This window comes from Ranitomeya variabilis, chromosome 7, assembly GCF_051348905.1.
Source record: "Ranitomeya variabilis isolate aRanVar5 chromosome 7, aRanVar5.hap1, whole genome shotgun sequence".
Classification (NCBI taxonomy): domain Eukaryota; kingdom Metazoa; phylum Chordata; class Amphibia; order Anura; family Dendrobatidae; genus Ranitomeya; species Ranitomeya variabilis.
In genome coordinates, this window is record NC_135238.1 from 61718902 (window position 1) to 61742244 (window position 23343).

Consider the following 23343-nt stretch of genomic DNA (forward strand, 5'->3'; position numbering starts at 1 on the left):
TGCATGTAAAAATATGTAGTAGGCATTTTTGGGGGGATGCAGTAGTCCATACAGGTTTAATAAGTTATTTTAATATATTTTTTGTTTATTTTTATTGTTTTGTTTTTATTTTTAAAGTGACCACTAACCTACCCATTTATTGATATTTTATACTTTTTGATGTTTTTCATGATACATTTCATGAATGCATAGATTCCAGTAATGAAGTCTAGAGTTTTGGGGGCCATTTTCTGGGAACATATATGTGATAAAATCAACATTCCAGCAATAAGATCCTTTAAAAAAACTTTTTACTGCAACATATTTAATCCTTCCACCACCACAGAAAAAATATATGCATTTCAGACACTGACCTTAGTCATTGCTTTATATATTGCAATGACTAAGTGTCTGAAACATGTATGCTTATAGTGGTGGAAGGATTTTTTTTACATGGATTTTAATACGTCATAATAAAAAGTGTTTTAAAGGATACTTTTACTGGAATCTCGCTTTCTTCTGGATCTTGCAGTACAAGTCTCTGTAAAATTGGTATCCTCATCCTGAATGTGAGCTGACCTTCTCTATCTATTCAATCTTCATATGGGTGATGGTACCAGATTTATAGGCATACATCATACATAGACTTCAGCAGAGGAACCCAAAAGTTATACAGGGTAATTCATTGGCTACTTTACCTGGTAAAATGGCTGTAACTTCTAAAAGAGATGACCTATCGTACAGAAGTTTGGACTGTACACAGGCTCGGACTGGCCCATAGGGTAGCAGGGCTATCCCCCGGTGGGCTCCAACCCCACTGTATCCGCAGCACATGGCATAATGCACCTGATTCACTGTGCAGAAAAAAGCAGCATCTCATCATTCATTAACCAAACTACCCAGTTTATTATTATGTAGAGATATAGGTAAATTTGTGAACAAGGTGAAAAGTGGGCCTCCCCAAAGTCAGTGTTACTGGTGGGCACTTGGTGCCCCAGTCCGACACTAACTGTATGTACCTTTGTCCAAGAGAAAGTGATGTTTTAAAGCATGGGTTGAAAAAGTCCAATGTTCGCATTCAACATGCCTGCGCGTGCCGTTCCATATTGTTGAATGTATTCCTCAGGAGGTCTGGGGTCATAGTCTGAATTTCTCACTGTATGTTCTCTCAGAGTGCCTGTAATGTTCTTGGCTTGTTACTCTACACCCAACCTTTCAAACGACCCTAAAGGAAAAAAAATCTGGCAGTGTTCAATCAGGCGATCTTGGTGGCCCCTGTCCCTGGAGATTACTCTGTCATTTCTCTGGAAGAAGCGGCATCTTGTGAAGCATGTGTGGGTTGTCAGCTGGCCAAATACGGAAGTTTTGTGAACAGACGTAGCCACATAGTTAAACTAGGCTCCGTTAGTGTACCACGTACAGTCCAATATGTTTTTTTTCAGCTATTAAGGTCCCTGGAACCACTGATAATAACAAATACATTTTTCTTGATCGGGTCCTTTCGATTTCTGAACAACAGTAACTCTGTATGAGCGAACATGACCTGTCTTTTTGTTGACACATGGAATATGATATACCTGTCCCACAATGAAAACACGATCCTCCAAACTGTATCTGTACATTGCTAACAAATGAATAAGGAGTGAAATGCAAGCACCACAAATAAATTACCAACCTGCAGAAAGGCGTGCAGCAAGTCTATCCCTTAGTGGAGACGACCTGCGGGGCGACAAGTCAGCAAGACCACTCGATGCGAGGATGTTTGTTTTTCATCACTGTCTCTGAGCTTCATTGCACTCTTACTTCTCATGAACCAAAGTATGTACAGTTAAAATTTCAGTACGTCTCTTTTAAAAGTTGCAACAATTTTTCCTGGTAAAGTACTGAGTGAATCAAACTGTATAACCCTAAAATCAGGTAACGGCAAGAAAACCAAAGTCCATTAACCACCAGGAGGACCATTATGATACATGCAGGTATTGCAGTTGCACCTCCGAGTTAGTTCCTACTGGGGCTTAAAAGGTCTCTTAGGCCTATATGAGAAGACCAATACTATTAAAGACTTGTGACAATTGAGGGCCCTGTTGGACATTTTGTATTTCGTCCATCAGCTTCAAGTTACGCCTCTGTTTACCACTTGCTCTTTTGTTTTCTTAGCCTCCAAGCTCTTGGGTTGGCAGCCTTGTTTGGAGCTGTCTTTTCCTGATGGAGATAATATATTACCTTTCCCCTTGTCTGGACCAGTAAAAGCATTGCTTATATTAAGAAAGCATGACAAGGCTCTGCAACAGTATCTCCTTGAAGCCTCTTACAACCATATCTCACAGGTACAGGAGATTTATATTTTTTTTTCTGTTGATTATTAGACTCAGTGTGGTCAGAAACATTGCGGTGTAGCAAAGTCCCACTAATATATTTATTTATTTTCAATTATTATTATTAACACTTGAGAGGAAATGGTAAAAAATAATTGCCAATTAGTTATCAGCGCACGTGCTGGGATTAGGTGTTATCCGATCACACTCGGGTTCTAACCGAGTGACATCGGCGTGCTCAAAAAATGTTCGTGTCCCTGCCGCTGCATGTCTCGTGGCTGTTAGTCACAACAGATGCAGAGATTGTAGTTTGTTAGATAATCCCTGCATATGTTGCAGCTGTCGAACAGAGACATGCTGCCGCAGGGACACAAGCATATTTTTTGAGCACGCCAAAGACACTTGCTTAACACCTGAGCATCTGGTAAGACCTTATCCAAGTACATTGATTCATCACTAGTCGCCAAGATATGGAATATTTAGCCCTGTCTATTCAGTTCTTTTTTAATTGAAATATTATCATTCCATAAGGTTTTCAAGATCTCTGATTGCCGTCATACAAAACACAAGTACTTGGAGTGATGCGGAAAGTGTGTTTAAAAATTGTCTTTTCATTATACAAATAGATCCCTTCTTTAAGAGATACTAATACCCTTTTGAAGCCTAAATTCACCCGGCCATAAACTTCAGGCTGTCCTCATTAGGTTCTGATTGGCATGGGACCCCAATGATCGTTATTCGTGACATAAAAGTCAGGTGTCCCCCATTTGAATGGAGCTGAGGTTGTGCAGGTCAGATCCATCCGTTGTCTATGGGGAGTGACAGTGGACATTGTGGATCGCCTCTCAGATGAGGTGTTTGGGACCCCTGTAAATATGATCTGTGGGTACCCCACTAATGGGACCATCAGCAATTAATAATTTATCAATATAAATAGGGATTTCCTTCCTTCTATTCCTAAGCTGAGTTTTTGTACTTTATTCTTCTGTTCATTTTCCAGAGAGGTGGATGGTTGCCAAATGAAGCCACGTTGCATTTTTTCCTGGGAACGCCAAAATCTGAGATTAAAAGGGACGTTGGCATTGATCTATATTATAACATGCCACACAGGAAATTCAGACTAAAGCTTTTACATCCTAAAAAGAAGGTGCAGATGGATGGTACGTTATATGGAGCTACGGCACACACACAAGAACAAACAAAGAAGGTTTCTTGCTGGCGTCACACTTTTGATAGATTTAGTACAGTCCCGAAAGAGCATAAAAAAGCTTAACGGGAATTTGTCTGCACTTTTTTTTTTTACCAATGGAAGTAGTGGTATGGCTACTTTTTTATTAGAACTCCAATGTACCAATCAAGATAAATGTAAGGTAAAAGCCACATGTAAATCAGGCTGGAAATGCCCTAAGGGCGGGTCAGAGATCTATAAAGAAGCAGTCCAAGTGTAGCGGTCCACCACCATGCACTTCCAGCTTGATTTACATGTATCTTATATGCTAGATTCCTAACGACTGACACATCGGTCTTTGCAAAAAAGATCTTGTTTTTATTGTGGGCACAAGCACTGATACAGAAATGCCACAACTCCGTTTTTGGTGCCAGTTGATGCCCAAGTTGTTACTAGTGGTACAGTGTCCCTCTAATACAAGGATCTCCTCATCCTTTTTTTGTTGCTAAGAGTGTTTCTGATGCTTCGCGTAGGATCGGTCCTTGCTCTTGGTGATAAGAAGAAGGGAGAATGATTACACCTTAACTGTGGGTGCGGTAATTTCAATATATTCACTTTAAACAAATAATTTTGTGCTTTTTATTTTTTAACAGGAAGAATTGAGTCATCAAGAAATTCTAGGAACGGACACTTGGAATTAATTGTGGACGACAAGGAGATATATTACATCAAAGTATTTTTTTTTTTAAATTTTCATGACAAAATGAAAGATGCCAAATGTCTTGGATATTTTCAGAGTTACTTTGTTGATCTGCGTTTAGTTTTAGGACCCAGATACTGCCATTTCATAATGAGCATCCAACTCTTCTGTGAAAACCCATCGACTTTTCTAAGTGATTTTTTTTATCTCTTGTGAAAAGTCAAATATAGAAGTGGTATAAATTCCTTCTTATCTCATCATTATTATTAATTTATTCATTACGTCCTGCACAATATGTCTTGCCTCTTTTCACTAGTTAAAATTCCATTTCTGGACTTGAGAACTACATACTGACGGTTAGGTTTGGGTGATACTTACGCCTCATGTTTTCTTTAGTGTTGGCAGCATGCTTGCTTTTCAGTAGATGCCAACAATATAATTGTACTTGTTTTTTTTTATTATGTATACCCCTTGTTCTGTCCTCACTAAATGAGGCAGGCTCATATGTAGCTATACAGTCAGCTAAACCGCTATACCGGGGTCCAATAAGGAGACTGTGATTGAGTCTGTGCTTTATTAAACGTAGTGGTATATGAAACTGTGAACAATGATATACATAGAATCAGTGCATGGTATAGAACAAATAATGTACATGATGTACATTATGCATAACATTTAGAAGGCTAGTAACTGAACTAGGAGTGCAACTGGTTAAGCTAGGCTAATATAGAGCAGGAATTATCAAGAGAAAAACATAAAGACATACCGGCAATGCAATCGCAAGGGGGATGAAGTGCAAGCGTCTTTCCTTGAAAGTAAACTGGAGGAAGTGAAGTGAAAATGGAGGGAAATGGAGGTTGAGCTACCATAATGCATTGCAAAGGGGGAGGAGAATCAGACATGGAAAATACAAAAACAGAAAAATAGAACTGTCAACATAACTCTGACCGCTAGAGGGAGCCAAAGCACCACAGATAAATAAAGGTATGAATATATCAATACTGCATACTGAGAACTGCAATTATGCAAACAAATAATCGGGGGTAACAAATTAGATGGCGGAGACAGAACACCCCTCCTCGCATGTAAAGCCCCATGGAATAAATGGTGCTATAATAATAAATAATAATATCCTAATATCAATGGCATATTAATATTAACATAGATACGTTGCGGAATAATGACCGTCTTAGTCATAGAAGCTGCTTAAATCTTTTCCTAAAATTAAGTAGGTGATAAGTCACTTAACGGGGTATTCCCATATCTAAGATCCTATCCCAATATGTAGTAAGTGTAATAATAATAATATCAAATACCTCCAATTAGAAATGTAGCATAGTTTTTCTGATTCGCTATGTGTCATTCATCATGTGCAGGCATTGCAGAACCTTAGGTATCCGTGGTTACATCCACTGATAAAGTGACAGCTGGTTGCTAGTGGTTGAAACCGTGGATACCTAAGGTCCTGCAATGCCTGCACATGAGGAAAGAGACATAGCAAATCAGAAAAACTATACTATACTGCAAATTTGAGATATTTGCTAATATTATTATTATTATTACATCTACTACAAATTGGGATAGGATCTTGGAGATGGGAATACCCCTTTAACAATATTACGTTTGGAGAATGACTGTTTCCGTGTCCGTTGCAGGGAATGACAGATTTGCAGACAGTTGGCGGAGAACAGCGATACTCTGCTTTAGCAGAACTGAAGTTGAGCAAGTATGGCAGCCCTATCATAGTCACAGGAAATGTTACTAAACAACTAGGGAAGAAGATGGTGTTCTCTGCATCCCTAAATAACTTACTGAAGGATACGGCCTTCATGACGGGTTAGTAACTGATTTCTGACTGTTTCATGTCTCACACTGATAGCGCCCCTTTCTTTTAAGATATACTCTGAAGTCAGATTCTCAGGGAGATCTAAGCCCCGCCTATAGATCTTACCAGCTCATTTACATATAAAAAACATGGATTTCTCTGGAATAAGACATCAGATCACAAATATCAAGGTATCGTTTATTCAGCTTACTATGACCTAAGTAATGAATTCAATAACTGAACAAGAAGCTTTTTTTTAGAGTTGTTAAAAGTGCATGTAGGGAAAAAAAATAAACAAAATATGTGCCTGGTCAGGAAAATGGCCTGATTCTGAACTAGTTACATAGTAACATAGTTATTAAGGTTGAAGGAAGACTTTAAGTCCATCTAGTTCAACCCATAGCCTAACCTAACATGCCCTAACATGTTGATCCAGAGGAAGGCAAAAAAGTTAACATGTGATGCCTCTTTTACATAGCGTTTCACACTTTTCATATTCATCTAAACATGTCAGAAAAACATTGGATGCCCATGCAATATTTTTTTAATGAAGCCTTAATAAGGAATTGTTTGAATTTTTTTTAACTTGGTGCCAGATTCCAATATTAAACACATTTTGTCTCAATCATTTATTGGCAGAATTGCCTATATCTTGTTTGAATTTACTAATTTGTGTTTTTCTTATTGTATTTCTTTGTCCATTATTTCAATAATATTTTTTATTTCTTTTTTTTCCAATACAGTTTTAATTGATAAGAAGTCTGATGATAAAATGAAGCAGTATTCACTGGAGAGTGAAGCCTACGTTCCCGGTGTGTTTGGGTCATATGGTATTGGACTTCTACAACAGCGAGGAAGTGTATGGACAAATGCAATGAGAATCAAGTATGGCCTTTTAGGTAATGTGTCTTCGGACTCTGATGCTTGCTCGATGGAAGCTGGGGTAGGGGTCAATGCTCGCTGGAATAGGATGAACCTAATATGCCGTTTGTTTTTTGGGGGGTTACTGATCTATAATGAATGACAAGCCAAGGGTCATAAAATTACAATTTCCGATGTGCAAAAATGAGGAAAAGAGTACAAAGGTTGCATATGTTTTCTGAAAGTTCAGTTCTAGCAGTTTGCAGATTAGATGAAGTTTGTACCAATCTTCCATCATTCGCAGTTCTTCTTCTTGAATGATCTGTGATTTACTTGATTGTGCTGGAATTTCTGCTAAAAAAGGAATTTGCAGTCATATTCAGAGGGTGAAATAAGTATTGAACACACCGCTAATTTCCTAAGTAAATATGTTTCTAAAGCTGCTATTGACATGAAATTCTCACCAGCTGTCGGAAACAACCCATCCAATCCATAAATTTTCTATTGGATTAAGGTCCAGTGATTGGCTGGGCCATTCTAGCACCTTTATTTACTTTCTCTGAAACCAACTGAGAGTTTCCTTGGCTGTGTGTTTGGGATCATTATCTTGCTGAAATGTCCACCCTCGTTTCACCTCCATCATCCTGGTAGATGGCAGCAGATATTTTTCAAGAATGTCTCTGTAAATATGTCCATTCATCCTTCCTTCAATATGAAGTTTGCCAGTGCCGTATGATTAAAAACAGACCGACATCATGATTTTCCCACTGTTGGTATAGTATTTTTGGGGTCATATGCAGTGCCTTTTGGCCTCCAAACATGGTGCTGACTATGACATCCAAAGAGTTCAATTTTGGTCTCATCTGACCAGACTATATTTTCCCAGTATTTCATAGGCTTGTCTAAATGTTGTTAAGCGTGGTGAGCATGCATACAGGCCATGGAGGTTGAGTGCATTACTTATAGTTTTCTTTGAATCAATCATACCAGCTTATTCCGGGTCTATTTGTAGCTCAGCACAGATGGTCCATGGCTCTTCGACAACTCTTGTAGTAAATCTTTTCACTCCTCTGTCTGAATTCTTAGGGGGAGCATCTGGTCGTGGCCAATTTAAGGTAAAATTATGTTCTTTCCACTTCCGGATTATGGCCCCAACAATGCTCTCTTGGATCTACAGTAGTTGAAAATTCTTGTCTAACCAATGCCATCAATATGTTTCACAACAATAAGGTTGCAAAGGTCTTGAGACAGAAAATCATAAGAATAGATAAGCGCACTCACCATATGCTGTAAAACCAGTATTCCTTTATTAAAGTCCTGTATAAAAACACATTGCAACTTTAGGAAGAGATAAGGTGCAGATGTGCCTCACTGTGCTTCAACGGGTCACATTCTATTCTTATAATTTACTGGCGAACTTTTCCTGCTTGGGACTTTTTACAGAGCACCACCCTTCTCGTGATTTCCACACATAAAGAACTGCAATCACAGGTTTTCTATCTGCATTTCATTGATAGTGCCGAGTGTTGTGAAATTGGATTTTGGGCTCCCCCGGTGGCCACTGGTGGAATTGAACTGGTGTGCATCATCCCCTCTGTTCACCTGTTTCCATCAGGATGTGGGAGTCGCTATTTAACCTTGCTCCTCTGTCACTTCCATGCCGGTCAACATTGTAATCAGAAGCCTTTCTGTGCATGTTCCTGCTTCTAGACAACTCCCAGCTAAGTTGGACTTTAGTCCTCGTTTGTTTTTGCATTTTGTTCCAGTTCACAGCTGTAGTTTCGTTTCTGTGTCTGGAAAGCTCTTGGGATCTGAAATTGCCACTCTGATGTTATGAGTTAATACTAGAGTCTTAAAGTAATTTCAGGATGGTATTTTGATAGGGTTTTCAGCTGACCATGAAAGTGCCCTTTCTGTCTTCCTGCTATCTAGTAAGCGGACCTCAATTTTGCTAAACCTATTTTCATACTACGTTTGTCATTTCTTCTAAAATCACCGCCAATATATGTGGGGGCCTCTGTCTGCCTATCGGGGAAATTTCTCTAGAGGTGAGCCAGGACTATATTTTCCTCTGCCAGGATTAGTTAGTCCTCCGGCCGGCGCTGGGCGTCTAGGGATAAAACGCAGGCTACGCTACCCGGCTACTGTTAGTTGTGCGGCAGGTTTAGTTCATGGTCAGTTTAGTTTCCATCCTTCCAAGAGCTAGTACCTATGTTTGCTGGGCTATGTTCTCTTGCCATTGAGAACCATAACAGTTTGACCGGCCTAAAGGGTTAAATTAATTGACAGAGAAAGGAGAGAAAAGAGAAGTCTGCTGAAGATTTTTTTTTTTTTTTTTTTCCCCTTCCCTTCAGTTCTGAGTGTGCTTGTAATTGAATCTCTTGCAAGTCTGCCTATATTGCAGCCTTTCTCTCTCTCTCTCTCCTTCTAATCCTGGAATGGCTCTGTGTTCACCTGTTTAAAATGGATATTCAGAGTTTAGCTGCAGGTTTGAATAATCTCACCACGAAAGTTCAAAATTTACAAGATTTTGTTGTTCATGTTCCTATATCTGAACCTAGAATTCCTTTGCCTGAATTTTTCTCGGGGAATAGATCTTGCTTTCAAAATTTTAAAAATAATTGCAAGTTGTTTTTGTCCCTGAAATCTCGCTCTGCTGGAGATCCTGCTCAGCAGGTCAGGATTGTGATTTCCTTGCTCCGGGGCGACCCTCAGGATTGGGCTTTTGCATTGGCTCCAGGGGATCCTGCGTTGCTCAATGTGGATGCGTTTTTTCTGGCCTTGGGGTTGCTTTATGAGGAACCTCAGTTAGAGCTTCAGGCGGAAAAGGCCTTGATGTCCCTATCTCAGGGGCAAGACGAAGCTGAAATATACTGCCAGAAATTCCGTAAATGGGCTGTGCTTACTCAGTGGAATGAGTGCGCCCTGGCGGCGAATTTCAGGGAGGGTCTCTCTGATGCCATTAAGGATGTTATGGTGGGGTTCCCTGTGCCTGCGGGTCTGAATGAGTCCATGACAATGGCTATCCAGATCGATAGGCGTCTGCGGGAGCGCAAACCTGTGCACCATTTGGCGGTGTCTACTGAGAAGACGCCAGAGAATATGCAATGTGATAGAATTCTGTCCAGAAGTGAACGGCAGAATTTAAGACGAAAAAATGGGTTGTGCTTCTATTGCGGTGATTCAACTCATGTTATATCAGCATGCTCTAAGCGTACTAAGAAGCTTGATAAGTCTGTTTCAATTGGCACTTTACAGTCTAAGTTTATTCTATCTGTGACCCTGATTTGTTCTTTATCATCTATTACCGCGGATGCCTATGTCGACTCTGGCGCCGCTTTGAGTCTTATGGATTGGTCCTTTGCCAAACGCTGTGGGTATGATTTGGAGCCTCTTGAAACTCCTATACCCCTGAAGGGGATTGACTCCACCCCATTGGCTAGTAATAAACCACAATACTGGACACAAGTAACTATGCGGATTAATCCGGATCATCAGGAGATTATTCGCTTTCTTGTGCTGTATAACCTACATGATGTGTTGGTGCTTGGATTGCCATGGCTGCAATCTCATAACCCAGTCCTTGACTGGAAAGCTATGTCTGTGTTAAGCTGGGGATGTAAGGGGACGCATGGGGACGTACCTGTGGTTTCCATTTCATCATCTATTCCCTCTGAGATTCCTGAATTCTTGACTGAATTTCGCGACGTTTTTGAAGAACCTAAGCTTGGTTCATTACCTCCGCACCGGGAGTGCGATTGTGCCATAGATTTGATTCCGGGTAGTAAATACCCTAAGGGTCGTTTATTTAATCTGTCTGTGCCTGAACATGCTGCTATGCGAGAATATATAAAGGAGTCCTTGGAAAAGGGACATATTCGTCCTTCGTCATCTCCCTTAGGAGCCGGTTTTTTCTTTGTGGCTAAGAAAGATGGCTCTTTGAGACCGTGTATTGATTATCGGCTTTTGAATAAAATCACGGTTAAATATCAATATCCGTTGCCACTGCTGACTGATTTGTTTGCTCGCATAAAGGGGGCCAAGTGGTTCTCTAAGATAGATCTCCGTGGGGCGTATAATTTGGTGCGAATTAAGCAGGGGGATGAGTGGAAGACCGCATTTAATACGCCCGAGGGCCACTTTGAGTATTTGGTGATGCCTTTTGGTCTTTCAAATGCCCCTTCAGTCTTTCAGTCCTTTATGCATGACATTTTCCGTGATTATTTGGATAAATTTATGATTGTGTATCTGGATGATATTTTGATTTTTTCGGATGACTGGGACTCTCATGTCCAGCAGGTCAGGAGGGTTTTTCAGGTTTTGCGGTCTAATTCCTTGTGTGTGAAGGGTTCTAAGTGCGTTTTTGGGGTTCAAAAGATTTCCTTTTTGGGATATATTTTTTCCCCCTCTTCCATCGAGATGGATCCTGTCAAGGTTCAGGCTATTTGTGATTGGACGCAACCCTCTTCTCTTAAGAGTCTTCAGAAATTTTTGGGCTTTGCTAACTTTTATCGTCGATTTATTGCTGGTTTTTCTGATGTTGTTAAACCATTGACTGATTTGACTAAGAAGGGTGCTGATGTTGCTGATTGGTCCCCTGCTGCTGTGGAGGCCTTTCGGGAGCTTAAGCGCCGCTTTTCTTCCGCCCCTGTGTTGCGTCAGCCTGATGTTGCTCTTCCTTTTCAGGTTGAGGTCGACGCTTCTGAAATCGGAGCTGGGGCAGTTTTGTCGCAGAGAAGTTCCGATTGTTCCGTGATGAGACCTTGTGCCTTTTTCTCGCGTAAATTTTCGCCCGCCGAGCGGAATTATGATGTTGGGAATCGGGAGCTTTTGGCCATGAAGTGGGCTTTTGAGGAGTGGCGTCATTGGCTTGAGGGGGCTAGACATCAGGTGGTGGTATTGACTGACCACAAAAATCTAATTTATCTTGAGTCCGCCAGACGCCTGAATCCTAGACAGGCGCGCTGGTCGTTGTTTTTCTCTCGGTTTAATTTTGTGGTGTCCTACCTGCCGGGTTCTAAGAATGTTAAGGCGGATGCCCTTTCTAGGAGTTTTGAGCCTGACTCCCCTGGTAACTCTGAACCTACAGGTATCCTTAAGGATGGAGTGATATTGTCTGCCGTTTCTCCAGACCTGCGGCGGGCCTTGCAGGAGTTTCAGGCGGATAGACCTGATCGTTGCCCACCTGGTAGACTGTTTGTTCCTGATGATTGGACCAGTAAAGTCATTTCTGAGGTTCATTCTTCTGCGTTGACAGGTCATCCTGGAATCTTTGGTACCAGGGATTTGGTGGCAAGGTCCTTCTGGTGGCCTTCCCTGTCTCGAGATGTGCGAGGCTTTGTGCAGTCTTGTGACGTTTGTGCTCGGGCCAAGCCTTGTTGTTCTCGGGCTAGTGGATTGTTGTTGCCCTTGCCTATCCCGAAGAGGCCCTGGACGCACATCTCGATGGATTTTATTTCGGATCTTCCTGTTTCTCAGAAGATGTCTGTCATCTGGGTGGTGTGTGACCGTTTCTCTAAGATGGTCCATTTGGTTCCCCTGCCTAAGTTGCCTTCTTCTTCCGAGTTGGTTCCTCTGTTTTTTCAAAATGTGGTCCGTTTGCATGGTATTCCGGAGAATATCGTTTCTGACAGAGGAACCCAGTTCGTGTCTAGATTTTGGCGAGCATTCTGTGCTAGGATGGGCATAGATTTGTCTTTCTCGTCTGCTTTCCATCCTCAGACTAATGGCCAGACCGAGCGGACGAATCAGACCTTGGAGACATATTTGAGGTGTTTTGTGTCTGCAGACCAGGATGATTGGGTTGCTTTTTTGCCTTTAGCGGAGTTTGCCCTCAATAATCGGGCCAGCTCTGCCACCTTGGTGTCTCCTTTTTTCTGTAATTCGGGGTTTCATCCTCGATTTTCTTCTGGTCAGGTGGAATCTTCGGATTGTCCTGGAGTGGATGCTGTGGTGGAGAGGTTGCATCAGATTTGGGGGCAGGTAGTGGACAATTTGAAGTTGTCCCAGGAGAAGACTCAGCTTTTTGCCAACCGCCGGCGTCGGGTTGGTCCTCGGCTTTGTGTTGGGGACTTGGTGTGGTTGTCTTCTCGTTTTGTCCCTATGAGGGTTTCTTCTCCTAAGTTTAAGCCTCGGTTCATCGGCCCGTACAAGATATTGGAGATTCTTAACCCTGTGTCCTTCCGTTTGGACCTCCCTGCATCTTTTTCTATTCATAATGTTTTTCATCGGTCATTGTTGCGCAGGTATGAGGTACCGGTTGTGCCTTCCGTTGAGCCTCCTGCTCCGGTGTTGGTTGAGGGCGAGTTGGAGTACGTTGTGGAAAAAATCTTGGACTCCCGTGTTTCCAGACGGAAACTCCAGTATCTGGTCAAATGGAAGGGATACGGTCAGGAGGATAATTCTTGGGTGACTGCCTCTGATGTTCATGCCTCCGATCTGGTCCGTGCCTTTCATAGGGCTCATCCTGATCGCCCTGGTGGTTCTGGTGAGGGTTCGGTGCCCCCTCCTTGAGGGGGGGGTACTGTTGTGAAATTGGATTTTGGGCTCCCCCGGTGGCCACTGGTGGAATTGAACTGGTGTGCATCATCCCCTCTGTTCACCTGTTTCCATCAGGATGTGGGAGTCGCTATTTAACCTTGCTCCTCTGTCACTTCCATGCCGGTCAACATTGTAATCAGAAGCCTTTCTGTGCATGTTCCTGCTTCTAGACAACTCCCAGCTAAGTTGGACTTTAGTCCTCGTTTGTTTTTGCATTTTGTTCCAGTTCACAGCTGTAGTTTCGTTTCTGTGTCTGGAAAGCTCTTGGGATCTGAAATTGCCACTCTGATGTTATGAGTTAATACTAGAGTCTTAAAGTAATTTCAGGATGGTATTTTGATAGGGTTTTCAGCTGACCATGAAAGTGCCCTTTCTGTCTTCCTGCTATCTAGTAAGCGGACCTCAATTTTGCTAAACCTATTTTCATACTACGTTTGTCATTTCTTCTAAAATCACCGCCAATATATGTGGGGGCCTCTGTCTGCCTATCGGGGAAATTTCTCTAGAGGTGAGCCAGGACTATATTTTCCTCTGCCAGGATTAGTTAGTCCTCCGGCCGGCGCTGGGCGTCTAGGGATAAAACGCAGGCTACGCTACCCGGCTACTGTTAGTTGTGCGGCAGGTTTAGTTCATGGTCAGTTTAGTTTCCATCCTTCCAAGAGCTAGTACCTATGTTTGCTGGGCTATGTTCTCTTGCCATTGAGAACCATAACAGCCGAGCCCATTGTCTTCTGACTTTCTGTATTTGAAAGGTCTTGAGACAGCTCACTGGTGTTACCCATTATTACCTTTTTATAGGTAATCAGGTGAACCAGCTCATATTAAGTGGCAGGATTGCTGTCAAATTACTGATAGACTTCAGCTGGTGTAATGACTTTCCATGGCTTTTTCAACCTTTGTTCATAGGTACAATACTTTTTGTCTGTGTAATTTCTCATTATTACACATAATTTATAGATATCTACAGTTTGATTTTTTTTGCCTGTGTGGATTGGATGGGTTGTGACCTACATCTGGTGAGAATTCCATGTCAATAGCACCTTTAGAAATATATATACTTAGAAAATTGGTGACATGTTCAATCCTTATTTCAACCACTGTATATACACCTCAACATTGGCATTGCAACACCTAGAAGGAAAAGTTGTGGAATTATAGAAAATCACAGGAGCACCATGTGCAGAAATATACACACTTACACTGCTTGACTGCTATTAATAAGGTTATCAATGGTTGTCTGAGGAATGTTCTGCCATGATGAATGTACTTGGGCATAGAAACCATCAAGATCCACTGCTGGCAGCTCACTTCGCAAATGCTGCCCAATGACATCCCAAATGTGCTCTATGGGAGACAAGTCTGAAGACGCTGTTGCCATGGTACCATTCTTAGGCCATTGAACAACAACTTCACAGTTATAGGCACTTTCAGTGCCATCATCTGTACTCCAAATGAGTATATTCTGATATTAATGCAGCTGAGAGCAGTTAAATAAATTATAGCAAGGCAGGGGTTTGGAAGCCACTAGCATCCATTGTTTTTACACGAAATGAAGACAAATCCCTTAATAAAGGGATTTGATAATTTTCATACTTTCCACGTTGGACAAAAATATAAAAAAAAAACATAAAGTTAATTACTTTTTAATTTTAAAGCTTTAAATTGAGAGAAATTAAATTATTTCTCTCCCTGCAGAGCAGTACGAGAGCCCTATATGGACTTGAGCATGTGTGCCTAAACTGTAGCAGCACCCAGTTAAAGAGGACCCTTACCTAAAAAGTTCTTGTTGTGGAGATAACAATCAAACTATTGGCATCGAATAAGATAATCTTTGTTAAATCCAAATCCCATTTAAAATAAAGTGGGTGTTATCAGAAAGTTTTCACTGGGGGTGTATGCTTCTTGTCCCCATATTATGCTGACCAACCATATGCAGGCAGCAGCACAGCAGAAAAATAACTCAACCCCACACAATAGCGTAGGTTTCTCAGTTTGAGTTGTAAGGATACAGCTCTGACCTCCTGGTCTAACCTCTTGCATGAGTAGAAAGTACTGGGACATTAGAGCACACATGACTAACCTGTTTCAGATAAGGTCCCTGTGTAGGGTGGGGCTGTACAGCTGAGTTTCGTGTTGTAATATTAAAAACCTTTCCATGAAATCTCATCCTCTCATAGCACTGTCTGCTCAGTTGTACTTCCCCTCTCCCACCTTGCCTGTCTGAAGATGAATCACCCTTATGTCTGTTGTTCTCAAAACAGCTTTTGACCACAACATACATAAGCGTAATTACTGACTCCGGACAGGCAGTGTGGGTAAGAAGCAGTACAACAGAGCTGACAGTGCTATGAGAGAAGGAGAGCTGATAGAATAGTTTGTAATGTGACACAGCTAAACTCAGCTGCACTGTCCATCCCTACACAAGGACTCAGGCAGGAGGTTAGACCAGGAGATCAGAGCTGTTTCCTTAGCTATTGTGGAACGTGTTCTTTTTCTGCTGTGTACTGCCTACTTATGATTGGGCAACTCATACAGGGAGAAGAAGTACACGCCCCCTAAGTCCAAGTGGATGCTAACTCATTAAGTGCCAGCTATTTTGATTCCTATTATCTCCACAACGGAGAGGTAAAATTTAAAAAAAGTTTTTTTATTACGCGCTACAAACACAATTACATTCTGTGTCCAATTTACCATTAAAAATCTGGTGAAAGGTCCTATTTAAACTATTAACCTGGGCTGTTAAATTCTGCATTTTTAGGTGAGCGGTGTTGATGACGTCACGTCTACAGATACCTGGATGCGTGCATGAATATCATCATCACCACTTACCTGCCTAGGAGGAAGTGAGCAGTGTCGGTAAAACTCTCTACGTTAGGAAGACAGGCATATTTTTAGAAGCTTAATATTATAAAACTCTTTTACTGTTCAAGAACAAAAATATACATCCAAATGAACCCTATTAATTGGGCATATGGACTTGGAGTAACCTTATGGGTCCACCTCTTTAAGGGACATTATTTTTTTTTTAGAGAAAACCATGGGGAATATTAGGTGGAAGCTAACTTAGCTTAAAGCTAATTTTATTCTTTCATAAATGGTATTTTTCATAGATTACATTACTTCAGGCTCATATATTCACAGCACAGTTCGTGGTCCTTGGCACAGGCGCTGCTTTATAACGTTCATTTATCGTTTATCTTGTGCTTGGCTTGTTCCGTGGAATCATTAGCTGTATTTTATAACCTCAGTCTCTAGCCAGATTCAGCTGTGGTTCAGAGGGATCAGCGCTGTCAAATCCGCTCTTGTAACACAATCTTGATTAATTTTTGCTTCTAGTTCATAACCCTGGACGTTGTTCCAGAGGGCACTTTCCTCAGAATTAAGACACAATTGAATGCAGATCTCATTCATTTACATTTGCCTAAGAGATTGCTAAAACTACGTGACTGTTGTGTAATCGAGCTGCTAAGGTGACCTCCCCTCTTCTCCACATTTCCATTTTATGTACATAAGTGGTGAATCAATCCCATTTCCAGCTTTACTACTTTACTATAGATTTTTAGAACACTATTTTCCTTTTTTTTGTGCATTTTTTTTTTTAAACCAAAGATTTTCATGGAAAATATTCATTAGTCCATCGGGCATTTTCATGAAAAAAGTGACCTTGCTGTCCTCTAAGCTGCTAAAATGTTCAAAGCATCAAAGGTTTTACAGAAGGGTGAAATATAATAGACTCCATGTTAAAGGAAATCTGTCACCAGGTTTTTGCTACCCCATCTGAGAGCGGCATGATGTAGCAGCACAGACCCCAATTCCACCAATGTATCACTTATTGGGTTGCTTCCTGCAGTTTTGATAAAATGAAAGTTTTATCCACCAGTTTCCTAAATGCTGAGAGCTGTACAACCCCGCCCACATCACTGATTGGCAGTTTATAACCCCACCCACATCACTGATTGGCAGCTGCTTTCTATGTACACTGTGCATAGGCAGAAAGCTGCCATTCAGCGATGGGGCGAGGTTATATAGGGCTTATAAATATGGAGGACTACACAGGAGCTGAATTACTATTCCTCTAATGATTATTTCCTGCTGATAAAACAGTGATTGTATCAAAACTGCAATAAGCAGCTCAGTAAGTGACACATGGCTAGAATAAGGGTCTCTGTCTCTACATCATGCTGCTCTTAGATTACATAGCAAAAACCTGTTGACAGATTCTCTTTAAGTGTGAAATGGTTAATCCAGATGAATAATCCAATGATATTGAGGGTTCTGAACAATGTCAAAACAAAGCAAACCAGCTAGTGGAATATATCATTTTTGGCACTGGGCATGATCACTAGGGAGTTTAGATAAGGTGCTACAGTTGCTATTTGGCTTCCCAATTAGCCCTGATTATTCCATTAGCCATTTTGGTGGATGATTGCCTTAGGCTGGAGTCACACACAAGACACACCGTATAAAAAAATCGGTCCGTTTTTTAAGGCCAAGATACGCAAAAATGTTCATGAACAATGATCCGTATGTCATCCGTGTGCAATGCAAGGATGCGATTTTTTCTCAAAAAAGTATAAGTGTGACAGCCGTATGGCGAGATTTAATCACTGGCTTGCAAAATGGACATATAATGGATTCATGGGCTGAAATATCCGTGAAAACATATATACAGTATATATATATATATATATATATATATATATATATATATATATATATATATATATATATATATATATATACACACACATATGTCAGTGAGACACATACAGTATATATATATTGTTAGGACTGGCGGAACGCACTAAGTTTAAGATGTAATGGTATTAGGTGCGTTCGCAGTCCGAGGTCCACCGTGCAGGTGAAAACCTTGCTGCTAGTAGAGACGGACGATATGGCGGTACAATATGAATACACACATGGGTTAACTTCACCCTGTGTGAAGGAAGCGAACCCTGTTGCGTCACAGGGCCGCGGTACCGCACCAAGAGCGCAAGCAAGGAGTCTCAGAACTCAATCCCAAGACTCAGGATTTGAGTTCATAAAGTCCTCATGCGCTCGACACCGCTACTGGGGTGTCAGAGAGACAGAAACAATATTATTTAAGAAGCACGAGAGTGCATGCGGTGCCGCACTGGTGGACGCCACTAACCACCCAGGCTTGGGTCAGGAAAGCGCAGAGAAAGCGCACGGCGCTGCACTGGCAGTCACAGCAATTAGACGCTGTAATGTGTGTAACGTGCTGATGGCTAAGTCGGGCGCTAGATAGCAATCATCCACCTTCCACGAGCAGTCATACACAAGGGAGGGGATTTTAAAGAACGACTTTCACTCACAACACACACACGTTTACAAAAGACAATACTAGCGCATGGCCGTGCGGCCATGCGAGCCTTAAATAGTTGCAGCACGTTTAGGACCTTCAGAGAAGGACCAATGGAGTTGCTGCAGTACCTGAGCATGTGACCCCAGATCTCCACTGAGAGATCTTGCCCTGGGCATGCTCAGAGTGCAAAGCAGGACTTAGTCCTAGCACCTACAGGACCTTCCAAGAAGGACCAATGACCTAGCTGCAGTATCTGATCATGTGACCCTCGATCTCCACTGAGAGATCTTACTCTGGGCATGCTCAGAACGTGAAAAGCAGGACTTAGTCCCAGAAGCGTCTGCTCACCGCTGCCCAGCACTGACTTCAATGGCAGAAGCAGGAAATGCAGCAGTAACTCTTAGCACATAGTGAGACTGAGCAGGCTCCACTGCGGCCGGAGAAGAATGGGAGACCGCAGCGGAGATGCCCGAGATTCCCCCTGTGCAGAGGCAGGAACTCGACCCCTAACATATATAAATATATTTATATTTCATACAGAGCTAGATAGCAAAATAGCCGGTAATTCAATTGTCGACTTTTGTTAAATCATTACCAAACCCGACAGGATATGAGACGTGGTTTACATACAGTAAACCATTGCAGAACAGTTAGATTTTTATTTACTAATAATGTTAGTAGTGTGTGTAAAATTTTGGAGCTGTAGGTGTTAAATTAAAGGGTTAATTCACGGACAAAACTGGCGTGGGCTCCCACGCAATTTACTTCGCCAGAGTGGTAAAGCCAGTGACTGAGGGCCGAGAGAACAGCGGATGATGGGAGCTGCCCCATAGATTAACATTGGTCCGAGTGTGATTTTTTATCGCATAGCACTCGTCCCTATTACGGTCTAGTGTGACTCCGGCCTTAGTCTGATTGTTGTGACTTCTGAGCAGTTGGGTGGCCGGGCGCACTGCATGAGGCACTCACCAGCACGAAAAGACCAGAGCAGTGGAAACTGGCAGGGCAAAAGGGTGATGCAGTGTGTGAGTGCTGGTCAGCAAACCAGACTTCAGAATACTTCCTTTATTATTATAGGATAATGGAAAGAGTTAGATTTTGTGAGATCTTGCTCTTTCACTGTAAGTTGTGGCCTAAAATTCTGAGTTGTAGGATCCCGCTGAATCTCACAGTCCCGTAGTTCCCTTTTGCAGGACATTAAGCACTATTATGAGTGTTTTTGACACTATTATATGTAAGAAAATCGCCAGTCGGGGGCTGACCACTGTGTTACAAAAATTAGCAGCCACAGATTGATTGATTATACTATTAAGTATAAAATGTACCTAACTAGTCTTTTCACTCTTGTGTCTCATGTCTCACTGCTTCTCTCCACCTTGGTTATGTTGGTGTATGGTGTTTGGTTTTTTTATCCACAAAATATAAGTTCCCACATGTTAAAATTCTTAAATGCTAAAGGTATGGTTCACCTAAAATCCTGAATTTGGGAAACTGTGAGGGCATTACATTTTGTGGGGGGTCTTCTGTTGGGGCATTATAATGTATGGAAATGCTTTGAGGACATCATACTGTATTGTACTGTTTGCTTTGGGGGTATCATACTACATGTATGAGGGGGTTGTGGAGGCCTTAAATTGAGTCTGGATACCGTGAGGGCATTACATTTTTGTGGGGGGGGCTTATGTTGTGGCATTGTAATATATGGGAATGCTTTGAGGGCATCATAATGTGTGAGCAATATCTAAAAAAGCATAAATTAGACACATTTTTAAAAATTCAATGCTATAATTTTCATTTTATTGTGGCAATAGACATTTAGGCCTTGATTCATCAAGACTGCAGTTTTTTTTACAACAGTCTTGACGAGGTATGCACCGGGGTAAGATGCACAAAATTCATGGCGCAGCATATGCCTCTTAATGAATTTGTTAATGTGTGCATTTCTGCTGTAATCTATGCCACTTTTGAGGCATAAAATATGATGACTTTGTTGGGTGCCCTCAGCCACACCCCCTCCTGATCGAGCTCCACCCACTTTTCAAAAGGTTAGCGGCACTGGCCTGGACTGGTGTAAAAATGGCAAAAGTCACAACACTTTTGCGCAACTACAGATCATACAAAAAATGTCCTCCATTTGAAGCAGAAAACTGACGTACACTTAATTCAGCGCCATAGTGTGAATTACAGCTCATCATTTTCCAATGACCTACATTTTTGCAATTTCCACTTTGCAGAAATTTGAATTTAAAATATATTTTTCTATTTTCACCATCTTTTTTATGTGACTAAAGTTATCTATTATTTGTTGCAGGTGATGCAAAATTTCTCCGCCATGAATGTGATACAGGCCAAAAAATAAAAATCGACACAGATTCTGAAGAACAGTACAGAGTTGACTTTGAGCATGAATTTCATTGTACACAAATTCAAGCTTTTAACCACAAGGTAGGAAACTGGTTGTATAGTGCTACATTTGTTGTTCTATATATTGAACGTGATTAAAGGGGTTTTCTGAGAATAGAAAAAATAAATACGGTATATAAAGGAAATGTAATTATAAATACATTTCTAAATGCTTTTATTTAGAATTTGTATATTTGCAGTGTGAGCAGCCTCTTCTTACCTCATCACTCCTGATATCTCCAGTATTAGATCATTAGACAGGGTGTACAGCAGTGTGAGCAGTCTCTTCTTACCTCATCACTCCTGGTATCTCCAGTATTAGATCATTAGACAGGGCGGACAGCAGTGTGAGCAGCCTCTTCTTACCTCATCACTCCTGATATCTCCAGTATTAGATCATTAGACAGGGTGGACAGCAGTGTGAGCAGCTTCCTCTTACCTCATCACTCCTGATATCTCCAGTATTAGATCATTAGACAGGGTGGGCAGCAGTGTGAGCAGTCTCTTCTTACCTCATCACTCCTGATATCTCCAGTATTAGATCATTAGACAGGGTAGACAGCAGTGTGAGCAGCCTCTTCTTACCTCATCACTCCTGATATCTCCAGTATTCAATCATATAGACAGGGTGGACAGCAACGTGAGCAGCCTCTTCTTACCTCATCACTCCTGATATCTCCAGTATTAGATCATTAGACAGGGTGGACAGCAGTGTGAGCAGTCTCTTCTTACCTCATCACTCCTGATATCTCCAGTATTAGATCATTAGACAGGGTGGACAGCAGTGTGAGCAGCCTCTTCTTACCTCATCACTCCTGATATCTTCAGTATTAGATCATTAGACAGGGTAGACAGCAGTGTGAGCAGCCTCTTCTTACCTCATCACTCCTGATATCTCCAGTATTCAGTCATATAGACAGGGCGGACAGCAGTGTGAGCAGCCTCTTCTTACCTCATCACTCCTGATATCTTCAGTATTAGATCATTAGACAGGGTAGACAGCAGTGTGAGCAGCCTCTTCTTACCTCATCACTCCTGATATTCCAGTATTAGGTCACATAGACAGGGTGGACAGCAGTGTGAGCAGCCTCTTCTTACCTCATCACTCTTGGTATCTCCAGTATTAGGTCATATAGACAGGGTGGACAGCAGTGTGAGTGGCCTCTTACCTCATCGCCCCTGGTATCTCCAGTATTAGACCAGATATACAGTGTGGACAGCAGTGTGAGCAGCCTCTTCTTATGTAATCAATCCTGATATCTCCAGTATTAGGTCATATAGACAGGTTGTACAGCAGTGTGAGCAGCCCCTTGTTACCTCAGCACCCCTGATATCTCCAGTATTAGACTAGATATACAGAGTGGACAGCAGTGTGAGCAGCCTCTCCTTACGTCACCACCCCTGTTGTCTCCAGTGTTTGGGCAGAGAAAGGTCCACATCCTGGACTGAAACGTCGCACATGGGCCAATAAACCACCTTTATTTTTTCTATTGGAGTGCTGCCTTCATTTTTCTGGATTACAGTATTTGAGCAGATAGACAGGGTGGACAGCAGTGTGAGCAGCCTCTTCTTACCTCAGCACCTCTGTTGTCTCCAGTATTTGAGCAGATAGACAGGGTGGACAGCAGTGTGAGCAGCCTCTTCTTACCTCAGCACCTCTTTGGGAGCATACCTTCCTACACATGAAGGAGTAATGGAGCTTGAACTTCCTACTCCATGTGTTCACAGATAACTGCCTTATTAACATTCTAGGAAAGGTTTCTGGCAGTGCAAAGAGACGGCATCCATTTTATTATACTATAGTGGTTACCAACAAATTTGAACAAATGTTATTTGCTAATTAACGCATTTTATAATGTTTTCATAATGAAATTTTCTTTTTTATGTATTTATTTACATTCCTTGTTATTCCCTTTAAATGGGATTTGTCACCTACCGTATATTATTATTAATACAAAATTAAAACTACATACTGATAAATTTTCATTATTTATTTTGTGTTTGTAGAATTTAAAATTCTGTTTTCTGTATATCATTTCGGAGGCTTCCTTCTTTCCCTTGTTGCTGTTAACAGGATTCAGAAATATATTGTACAGCAACAATAGAAATCAATAGAAATCGTCATGATTTGGCACATTGACTTCTATGGGAAAGTGTTGTGCAGTGCACAATTCACTACCAGTGTTTTCATTGAATCTTTGCCAGCAAATAGTGACCCATGATCTG

At 41.5% G+C, this 23343-nt stretch overlaps 1 protein-coding gene across 1 annotated transcript in view; it reads left to right on the forward strand.

Moving 5' to 3' along the window:
* The window catches only part of LOC143786017 (uncharacterized), a 376109-nt gene that overhangs the window by 134042 nt on the left and 218724 nt on the right, over nt 1-23343 (forward strand). The window contains exons 21-26 of the mRNA XM_077275186.1: nt 2137-2306; nt 3295-3454; nt 4116-4195; nt 5818-5998; nt 6731-6886; nt 21026-21159. Coding sequence (XP_077131301.1) covers nt 2137-2306; nt 3295-3454; nt 4116-4195; nt 5818-5998; nt 6731-6886; nt 21026-21159 — 881 coding nt within the window. The remainder of the gene's footprint in view (nt 1-2136; nt 2307-3294; nt 3455-4115; nt 4196-5817; nt 5999-6730; nt 6887-21025; nt 21160-23343) is intronic.